We start from the raw sequence: 10,907 nt of genomic DNA on the forward strand, positions 1-10,907 counted from the left end.
AGTGGTTCATCTCTAGATTACTTACAATACCTAAAGCAGTGTGAATGTTAGATAAACAGTGGTGCAGTACTGTGCTGTTTAGGGAACACTGACAGGATGTGAGATGCACGATGCTTAAACAAGTGGTGGAGGGAAACGGCTCGAGGCTACAGCAGGGTTTGCCTACACATCCCTTCGTTCCTGTGGAGTCAGCATAGTGTTCAGCGCATGGCAAATTCAAGATTTGCTTTTTGGAACTTTTTTTTTCCTGGATATTTTTGATCCGTGGTTGGTTGACTCCACAGATGCGGATACAGAGGGGCTGACTGTACACAAATGACAGAAATTCACAGGCAGGGCCAAGGCTGTGTGCTGGAATCTGGGCATTAGTTTCACTCAGATGCATGTGCTGGCCACTAGGTCAGGGAGTCTCTGTTATCCTGTTGAAACTCTTCAGTGAGAACCTCAACTTAATCTGGAGCCCTTCCAGAAGTGAGAGATACGGTTCAGGTTCTGCACCCTCCCTTTTCTCTTCACCGCGGCATTGTAACCCTGGAATCCCACGCTCTGGTCTAGTGGAAGGACATCACTGAAGGATCGGTTCTGCAGCGATGAATCCTGTAGGGATTGGTGAGCCTGTACAGGATTAGGGAAGACAGCCCTGCACTCTTGGGGTTAGTAGGTACACCAGGAAGAGTTATTTTTATAAAATTTTCTGTAAGTAAATAACAGCATTTTAGCTATTGACAGTACTCAGCAATATGTGGGGTATAGTCTGTTCAGTAAGTGCATGTACTAGGTTTATAATCAGCGTTTAGTCTAGAGCACCAGGGAAGCTATTTGACTTCTTTGTGCTCTGTTTACTTGCCACATAAGGCTTCTGAGGGCTGGAGGGGCTTCGTGGACATGGGGTCGTGCTCTCCTTGCTGTCGTCCAGGTGGAATTGTTTCTGAGACATGCTTTCACAATTGGCCTTGAAAGTCTAGTCTGCTGTGTATAGGTCCTGTGTCAGCAAGGTCATCCTCACGTGTCCTATAACCGAGGTTGGTCCTGTGGCCCAGGATCCTTTGTCCTCCTTGGCGGAAGAGCACTGCGTCCTCTGCACACTTTCTGCGTCGCATGCTTCTAGGTAGACAGAGATGAATGGTGACGTGCTTCTGTAGAATCTAGATGCTTTTTTCCCAGATAAGTAATTTCTGTTCTTTCAACCATCTCTCACAGTTTATCTCGTCCGTCATTGGTATCTCTGGGCGATTTTTTAAACACTGGCATCTGTTCATCTCCCCTCAGTCTCCCCTTAACTCCTTCACGTGCCTCCGAGTTGTGAAGCCTTAGATCGTCTAGGTCAGCACTGTCCAACAGATACAAAACACACGCCACACAGGTAGCTTTATGCTTTCTAGAGTCACGTTAGAAAAGGTAAAAGGAAAACAGGTGAAATTAATTTTGATAATATATTTTTTTAACGCAGCATTTTCAAAATATTAATTCATTATGTAATCAAAATGAAAAAATATTAATGAAATATTTAAAGAATTTTGTACTAAGTCTGTGAAAGTGGGTGCGTATTTTACGCTTACAGCACGTGTCGGTTTGGACTAGCCACAATTCCCGAGCTCAGTCGCCCAGTGGTGGTGGGCACGGTACTGAACAGCGCAGGTCTGGAGGAGGAGAAGTCACCTACAGGTGGCTCGGAGGGGAGTTTGACAGTGCTTCGGACTTGTTCAGATCCTTTATTGTTTACTTATTTGGCTGTAGTTGACTAGTTAAAACTACCAGATCCTTTGGTGATTGGCTTAATTTGTGATCTGTCTTTTCCTGCTTGAGCTTCTTTACCGGTGGGCTCATTCGAGTCGTCGTCTGGAGGCTGTGAAAGAGCCCTTGGTGAAGGTTTCGTTAATGCCCTGTGGGAGATGGGGCACCACACCCTGGTCTGCTGTGCCCTTCTGCTGTTCAGGCCATCCTCCGCAGCGTTCCCAGGATTGCATTTTTTGTGCAGTTATCTTTTTTGATGTAATAAAAATATAAAGGTGAATGGAACGTCAGTCTCTGACTTATTACTACACTACAGAACTTGTAGTGGAGTACTTAAGAATGAAACGTTAAGTCACATGACTGATTCCTCCAAATCTAAGTTGGTGTGATATTTTCAGTGTTCATTTCTTTGAAAGATGTCTTGTTTTCTATATCAAATGTATAATGCTGTGAACTGCTTAACCTTTTTCTAGTGAAGAAAAATACATTTTCAGCATTTGAATATGGCCCCTATAGACATGCTTGGTCCAACAGAATTCTTCTTCCAGAGAACTTGCCCTAATGAGAAAAGAAAATGAATGAAGGTTGATTTCTTCCAACTCTTAATGTGCTGTGATTCAGGAATAAACTGAGAAGCTGGTGAAGAATTACTTTTTATCTTGTGTTACACATTGAACAGCTTCCTTCCCTTCCTTCCTAAGTAAATATTATTTTACGTGGGGTAACCTGAGTTCATGTGTTCTTTTACACCATAGATTTTCTCTGGACTTGTAGCCCTAAGGAAAATATGCAACCACCCAGATCTCTTCTCTGGAGGTCCCAGGAATCTCAGAGGTCTCCCAGATGAGGAATTAGAGGAAGATCAGTTTGGATACTGGAGGCGCTCTGGGAAAATGATAGTGGTTGAGTCCTTGTTGAAAATATGGCACAAGCAGGGCCAGCGAGTATTGCTGTTTTCTCAGTCAAGACAGGTGAGTGAACAAACCTCATATAAGAAACGAGTTCTTTATGATTTATATCGCTTAATTCAAAAGTTAGGTGGCCGCCTGCAGATCTCTTTGGGAGCTCAAGTTCTGTAGAGATGGTCCCAGAAGTTGGTTTCTTAAAGATTAACTGTGTGATTGTGTGCAGGTCAGTTTGGACCTGAACAAAATTATCGCCAGGCTATTTATGAAACTTGTAAGAAGTAGCAGAAGGAAATACTGAATATACTCTTGTACCAATTATATTTATCTGCCTGAAAGCAAGAAACCCCTTGTAATGTAAGGTTGTTTGGTGAAGGTATGACTCTGTGGACACAAATGTAGAGGCACTCCCTGGGAATATTTATGGGATTTTTAAACCCTTCTCTCCAACCGCACCCCAAATAGATGCTGGACATACTTGAAGTATTCCTTAGAGCACGAAAGTATTCCTACGTCAAGATGGACGGTACCACTACCATAGCTTCAAGACAGCCACTGATTACACGCTACAATGAGGTAATGGGTAAATGTTTACGGTGAAGTCAGCTAGTGCTGCTGCATGCAGAGGAAGAGTCCCTGGGGGATGCGAACATTTAATGCATTCGGCTGCTAACCAAAAGATCTGGGGGTCAAGTCCACACAGAGGCACCTCAGAAGGAAGGCCTGGCAGTCTGCTTCTGAAAAATCGGCTGTTGAAAACCCTGTGAAGCACAGTACTACTCTGGCATACATAGGATTGCCCTGAGTCGAGGTTGACTCAACAGCATTTTTTTTTTTTTTTACTGCAGAGGAAGAGGAATGAACAAGTCCACACCAGACTGAGTGGTGTTTATATCTGGGATTGAGCAGGCTGTGAAGGGATTTTTTGCTTTTAACTCTGTTTCTGAATTTTCTGGATTATTGAGTGTGCGAGTGTGCACGTGCGCATGTGCATATTTAAGCAAAGAATGTGTGTTCTTTCTTTAAAACCCAGTTTTTAAATATTGCTAATATTAGTGGTATTAAAAAAGAGCTCTGAGGTGGGATCTTGATTCACCGAAGATCTCTAGGATATAACTGATTCCTTATACTGGGACAGATTGCTGTATGTAGAATATGTAAAAGCAGAGGTAAGGAGCTGTGGCGGGTCTTCAGTGTGCATACTGCATGTCGTATGTTACCTCTAGGACACGTCCATATTTGTGTTTCTTCTGACCACGCGTGTGGGCGGCATAGGAGTCAACCTGACAGGGGCAAACAGAGTCATCATCTATGACCCCGACTGGAATCCAAGCACAGACACACAGGTCTGTTATTTGTTAACCTATTGGTAGAAATATGGTTTAATTATTAGCACTTGTGGTTGTCTTTTGATGTTCTAGTTAGCTTCAGCCCATAGCGCGTGTCCTTGGTTTTTTCCTAGTCTTCGTCATGGAAAGCACTCTCCAAGTTCACACAGAGACTTCAGCAGTTTATTCATAGCATTCATGGCTAGATTTGGGGTAAAAAGGGAGTATGTGTCGTTACGAACACCCTTTTTCTTTTTTTTCAAGAAGAGATGTCTCAGTCCTGTCTTTGTTGCCTGGCTGTTATCTTCCTTAATATAGGGCTTCAGTGTGCTTGGCCTCGTTAGCCCAAATTCTCACTTTAGGAGTGAAAGGAATCTCCCAGCTCATCACTGTTCCATTCAGTCCTCCTTGTTGGGGAGGCGTTTGCTGAGCTGTGTTTCTGCCGTAGGCCCGGGAGCGAGCGTGGAGAATAGGCCAGAAGAAGCAGGTGACTGTGTACAGGCTCCTGACTGCGGGCACCATTGAGGAGAAGATTTACCACCGGTCAGTACTCTGGGTCGGCGCTCCTTGGCTCACCTCTGCCCGCCTGGTGCAGCAGATGGGGGATACAGAAATTAGGCCACCAGGGTTTTGAGCGAGGGATTTTTTTGAAGTGTTATTTTAAAAAGGTCTTTTCATCTGAGAGCAATAATTGATATAACTTAAGGGATGTGGAGGTTTTTTTCTTTTTTCTTTTTTTTTCTGTCATTCAGATAAGCTTAGGTGGCTTTAATGTGAGTTTTTATTAAATATCTTCAAACTTGATAATTTTTTGCTTTTATACTTTGAGGACTACTTATGTGTAAACTTTATATTAATCATTATCTGAGACAAATGTTCCTGCCTAGTATAGTGTGTCTCTTTTTTTCAGAAAATGTTTTAAAGTGACAAACTTGAAATGCTAGTATGCTGGCATTTTCAGACACCATGCAGGGTACTTGGTGTGTGTGCCCTGGTGGTTCCGCTGCCCTTAGAGAGAGGCTGACCAGGAGGGCCCACTGTTCTGTTGCTCCAGCTCTCTGTATGACGACTGGGGAATTTTAGACAACGGTAGTTAGTGTTAGGGTACTGTTAGTTTCCCCCCTCCCCCACCAAAGATTTTATTTTTGAGCTCAACCCCAGTTCCTCAGTTGGGGACCAGGGGGTGCCTGCTCTACACGTGCAGCTGAGCCACTCCTGGAATACCGCATGTTCTTCGAGGACCCTTGTTGAGGGAGGGCTGGAGACGAGTTGGATCCTGTTGAGAGAAAAGCATCCTCTTAGAGAGCCATGCTTTAGCCTGAAGAATAGACGACCAGGAGGGGACTGGGCTGCTCTGTGGAGGTCCCTGTGCAAGAGTGATGGTGGTGTGGAGCCTTAGCGTAGAGAGTGGATCAGCAGGTGGGAACGGGTGGAGATGGGTCACAGGGAAATCTTTGAAAGCACAGGTCGTGGTTTCCTGAGCCCATCATAGGCTCCCAAGTAGGGCAGGGCAGAGGACCCCATGTCCCGGAGTCAGGGAGACTCACCCTTTCCAGCTCAGAGGCTGTGAGTCATGTGAGTGGTGTGGCAAAAGGTGTTTTCTTGACATTTGATGACTCTGGGAGGTTGAAAACGCTCATTGGATGTAAATAAGGTTTTATTTCCAATTTAAATTCTGTAATTTACAGAAGACCAACCCACCTGATGTACTATGTAATTCCTGAATTGTGATTTTTAAAGGCTAAAAGTTTTGGGGATTATTTAGACATTTATGCAACTGCAGTTAACATACCTCTTTTATATTGTTTTGTAACTTAAATTTTGAGGTACAGCTAAACATTGTTTAATACCAGTTTATTTTTTATCTTTTTAGACAAATCTTCAAGCAGTTTTTAACAAATAGAGTACTAAAAGATCCTAAACAAAGGCGATTCTTCAAATCCAACGATCTTTATGAGCTGTTCACCCTGACTAGCCCTGACGCGTCCCAGAGCACTGAGACAAGTGCTATTTTTGCAGGTATTACATAAAGTCACTTAATTTAAAGTCATAAACCTTACAGTTTTGAAAGATAATATTAACTGTGTTCTTCTCCTTTAAAGGAACTGGTTCAGATGTTCAGACACCCAAACGCCATTTAAAAAGAAAAATCCAACCAGCCTTTGGAACAGAACATGGCGTTCTGAATTGTAAAAAATTACCAGATTCTGATATATCTGCAAATGATGCCACGTCACCTGAAGAGAAGTCTAAGTTTATAGGAGCTGAAGTACCTGCAGTAACTGCTAATTACAGTGATCCCCTGAGAGATGACCCTCAAACAAGTAATAATCTAACTAGCAGTGATGTGCTTTTAGAAGAGAAGTATTGGCAAATAAATGCAGTTTCCAGACTAGAGGAGTCATCGAAGATCAGTGGAAACAGGGAGTGTTCAGATTCTCCAAGAGACAGTGAAACATGCAGGACACCTGGTGAGGAAGGCACTGATGAAAAGCAAGATCTTTCTTGTAAAGGAGAGGGCTGCCAGGTTCAGTGTGAAGGACAGAGCTGCCAGGTTCAGAAAGAGCCTTTTTCAGAGAATGCGCAAATGGGGAATAATTTTTATAAGCACAAGTCAAAAACAAAACATCATGTTGTGGTAGAAGACGGGACCCTGGAGAAACGCCTCAGACGGAAGGAGAAGCCTAAGTGTTCTAAGCTTTGCAAAGACGCCAAGTTTGAAGGAACTCGAATTCCACACTTGGTGAAGAAAAGGCAGTTCCAGAGGCAAGACAGTGCAGACGAGAGTGAGGCAAAGGAACGAAACAGTGATGATTATGTTTTGGAAAAGCTTTTCAAAAAAGCAGGTAATCCTTTTGATGCATTTTCCACAGGTGAGCTAGGAATAGAAGCCAGTATTTCTAGAAGTTGCGGCCTTTAATGATGGTACAGAGTAGGCTTTAAACCTAAAACAGTTTTTCTTTTAAAATTCCTATTTTAGATGTATTGACATTTTGAAAATTCTAAAAGCCCTCTTTTCTGAAGACTTAGAGGAAAATTTGAAACTTTGAACAGTAGTACTTATAACTACTAATAGGTGTGCTGCATGCTTTAAATTGATTTATACTACCTGAACATTAATAGCCAATTTCTCTACATGCTATTTTTAACAAAAATAATACCACATCATTCTGGACTTTTTGCTTTTTATTATAAAACTTAAAATTTATAAGTGATTTTGGTATATAAGTTTAATTATTTGTTGATTTTACTATAGTAGCAGCTCACCTGGGATCCCTTATAATAGTCACAGCTGTCCTGAGCAGCAGCAGAAGAAACTAAAATCCAGGCCAAAACAAAACAAAAAAGACCCCTGAGCAGCTAACGTAGATACCTGTGCCTTCATGCCTGTGCATTTGATTGGCAGAAGATGCAATCAGGCCTTCACTGAAAGCCTACTTTAGGAGCTTTCCTGATGGATGAACTTTGTTACCTGATTTTCTAATCATAATAGATTCAAGTAACAGATCATGGGGAGTAACAGATCAGTGAAAATCACTGACCCTACCAGTCTTTTTGGCAAGGACATGAAGCCGTTGGAATTCTCATACACTCCTGGTGAGACTGTAAAAGGGTACAACCATTTTTTAAAACAGTTTCGTAGTTTCTAAAAAATTAAAAATACACTGCTGTATGGTCTAGGCTTTACACTCCTAGGTATGTGTTTACAAGAGAAATGGAAACACATGTCCAAAGACTTGTGTGTGAATGTTCACAGCAGCTTCATTAGGAATAGTCAACAACTGGAAGCAACCCAGTGTCCATCAGCAGGTGAATGGTTAAGCTAACCACGGTGTATCTCTACAATGAAATACTCCTCAGCACGAAAAAGAAACGAACTGTTGATATACCCTGTGACATGGATGAATCTCAATAATTGTACAGAGTAAAAGAAGCCAGACGAAAAAGAGCAATACACATTCTGTGATTCCATTTATATAAAATTCTAAAAAATAACAGACTAGTCTGTAGTGACAGAAAGCTGATCAGTAGTTGCTTGGAAATAGGGGGGAATTGACATGGAGTGGGAGAATGGGATTTCAAAGGGCACAAGGAAACTTGGGCTAATGGATGTGTTCATTACCTTGACTGCAGTAATGGTTTCCCAGATAAATACATATGTCAAAACTTATCAAATTATATACTTTAAATAGGTGCATTATTCCTCAATTATTCCTCTGGGGAAGAATAACAAAAACCAGGAGTTCGTATCGTTATCTCTTGTTTTTAGTTGAACACCTTAAGACCCTTTAGTTATTTATAGCTCCCTTCTCCAAAAGTGAGAAACCTGTTGGCCATTATTCTCAATATATTGACTTATATAGGATGCACAGATAGTAGTTTTAGAATTATTAACCCATACCACTGTTCTCAGGGAACATCTAGTTCAATTGGCATAACATAGTTTATAAAGAAAATGTTCTACATTCTACCTCGGTGAGTAGCATCTGGTGTCTTAAAAGCCTGTGGGCAGCCATCTAAGATACTCCACTGGTCTCACCTCTTTGGGAGCAAGGGAGAATGAAGAAAACCAAAGATACAAGGGAAAGGTTAGTCCAAAGGACTAATGAACCACAACTACAACAGCCTCCACCAGACTGAGTCTAGTACAACTAGATGGTACCTGGCTACAACCACTGACTACTCTCACAGGGATCACAGTAGAGGGTCCTGGACAGAGCTGGAGAGAACTGTAGAACAAAATTCTAACTCACAAAAAAAAGAGCAGACTTAATGGTCTGACAGACTGGAGAAACCCCAAAGAGTATGGCCCCTGGACACCCTTTTAGCTCAGTAATGCAGTCACTCCTGAGGTTCACCCTTCAGCCAAAGATTAGACAGGCCCATAAAACAAAACGAGACTACAGGTGCACACCAGCCCAGGGTCAAGGACTAGAAAGCAGGAGGGGACAGGAAAGCTGGTAACAGGGAACCCAAGGTCAAGAAGGGAGAATGTTCACATGTCGTGGGGTTGTTAACCAGTGTCGTAAAACATTATGTGTACTAACTAATGAGAAGCTAGTTTGTTCTGTAAGCCTTCATCTAAAGTACAATAAAAATAGAAAGAAATCCCTAAATGGCTCAAATAGTTAAGTGTTCAACTACTAACTAAAAGGTTGGTGGTTGGAACCACCCAGAGGTTCCGCAGAAGACAGGCCTGGTGATCTGCTTCCAAAAGGTCACAGCCTTAAAAACCCTATGGAGCAGTTCTGCTCTGCACACATGGGGTCGCTATGAATCGGAATTGACTCAGTGGCAACTAACAACAACCACTGCAAAAAAAAAAAAAACATACCATCTAGAGTTCACTATTTGTTTACGTCTCTTTTCATCTTTAGTCTGAAAGTCTTGTTAGATGCCGTCAAGTTGGTTCCGACTCATAGCCACCCTCATGGCGACTCATACCCTCTCCTGTGCCGTCCTCACAATTGTTGTGTGTTTGAGCCCATTGTTGCAGCCACTGCGTCAGTCCATCTCGTTGCGGATTCTCCTCTTTTTCGCTGACCCTCTGCTTTACCAAGCATGATTCCTTCTCCAGGGGCTGGTCCCTCCTGATGACATGTCCAAAGTACATGACACTAAGTCTTGCCATCCTCGCTTCCTGGGAGCACTCTGGTTGTACTTCTTCCAAGACAAACTTGTTTGTTCTTCTGGCAATCCATGGTATATTCAGTATTCTTCGCCATAATTCAGAGGCATCAGTTGTTCTTTGGTCTTCTTACCCATTGTCCAGCTCTCATATGCACATGAGGCAATTGAAAATACCATGACTTGGGCCAGTCACACCTTAGGCCTCAAAGTGACATCTTTGCTTTTCAACACTTTAAAGAGGTCTTTTGCAGCACATTTGCCCAAGCAGTATGTTCTTTGATTTCTTGACCGCTGCTTCCATGGGTGTTGATTGTGGATCCAAGTAAAATGAAATCCTTGACAACTTCAGTGTTTTCTCCATTTATCATGATGTTGCTTGTTAGTCTGGTTGTGAGGATTTTTGTTTTCTTTGTGTTGAGGTATAATCCATACTGAAGACTGTAGTCTTTGATCTTCATCAGTAAGTGCTTCAAATCTTCTTCACTTTGAGCAAGCAAAATTGTGTCATCAGCATATTACAGGTTGTTAATGAGTCTTCCACCAATCCTTCATATAGTCCAGCTTCTCAGATTATTTGCTCAGCATACAGATTGAATAAGTATGGTGAGAGGATACAACCCTGATGCACACCTTTCCTGACTGTAAACCATGTAGTGTCTCCTTGTTCTATGTGAACAGCTGCCTCTTGGTCTATGTACAGGTTCCATATGAGCACAATGAAGTGTTCTGGAATTCCCATTCTTTGCAGTGTTAGCCATAATTTGTTATGATCCACACTTTCCAGTGCCTATGCATAATCAATAAAACACAGGTAAACATCTTTCTAGTATTCTCTGCTTTCAGCCAAGATTCATCTGACATCAGTAATGATATCCCTCTTTCCATGTCCTCTTCTGAATTTGGATTAATGACAGTTCCCTGTTAATGTACTACTGCATCCTCTTTTGAATGATCTACAGCAGAACTTTACCTGTGGGTTATGTTAATGATACTGTTTGATAGTTTCTGCTTTCTGTTGGATCACCTTTGTTTGGAATAGGCACAAATATGGATCCCTTCTAGTCGCTTGGCCAGGTAGCTGTCTTCCAGATTTCTTGGCATAGACAAGTGAGCACCTCCCACGCTGCATCTGTTTGTTGAAACATCTCAGTTGGTATTCCTTGTTTTTCACAGTGTCTTCAGTCCATCTTGGACTTTTTCCTTCGATAATATTGGTTTTTGATCATTTGCTACCTCCTGAAATGGTTGAACGTCGGCCAGTTCTTTTTGGTACAATGACTGTATTCCTTCCACCCTTTTTTTTTTTTTT

General features: G+C 42.1%; 1 protein-coding gene across 5 annotated transcripts in view; it reads left to right on the forward strand.

The window, feature by feature from the left end:
• ERCC6 (ERCC excision repair 6, chromatin remodeling factor) overlaps positions 1–10,907 on the forward strand; it is a 100,131-nt gene that overhangs the window by 80,775 nt on the left and 8,449 nt on the right. For all 5 annotated transcript variants that reach the window (XM_023742099.1, XM_023742101.1, XM_004387949.2 and 2 more), the window contains 6 exons: positions 2,490–2,705; positions 3,105–3,215; positions 3,866–3,985; positions 4,416–4,510; positions 5,841–5,986; positions 6,070–6,813. In XM_023742099.1, coding sequence (XP_023597867.1) covers positions 2,490–2,705; positions 3,105–3,215; positions 3,866–3,985; positions 4,416–4,510; positions 5,841–5,986; positions 6,070–6,813 — 1,432 coding nt within the window. The remainder of the gene's footprint in view (positions 1–2,489; positions 2,706–3,104; positions 3,216–3,865; positions 3,986–4,415; positions 4,511–5,840; positions 5,987–6,069; positions 6,814–10,907) is intronic.

This window comes from Trichechus manatus, unplaced genomic scaffold, assembly GCF_000243295.1.
Source record: "Trichechus manatus latirostris isolate Lorelei unplaced genomic scaffold, TriManLat1.0 scaffold00200, whole genome shotgun sequence".
In the NCBI taxonomy this organism is placed as follows: domain Eukaryota; kingdom Metazoa; phylum Chordata; class Mammalia; order Sirenia; family Trichechidae; genus Trichechus; species Trichechus manatus.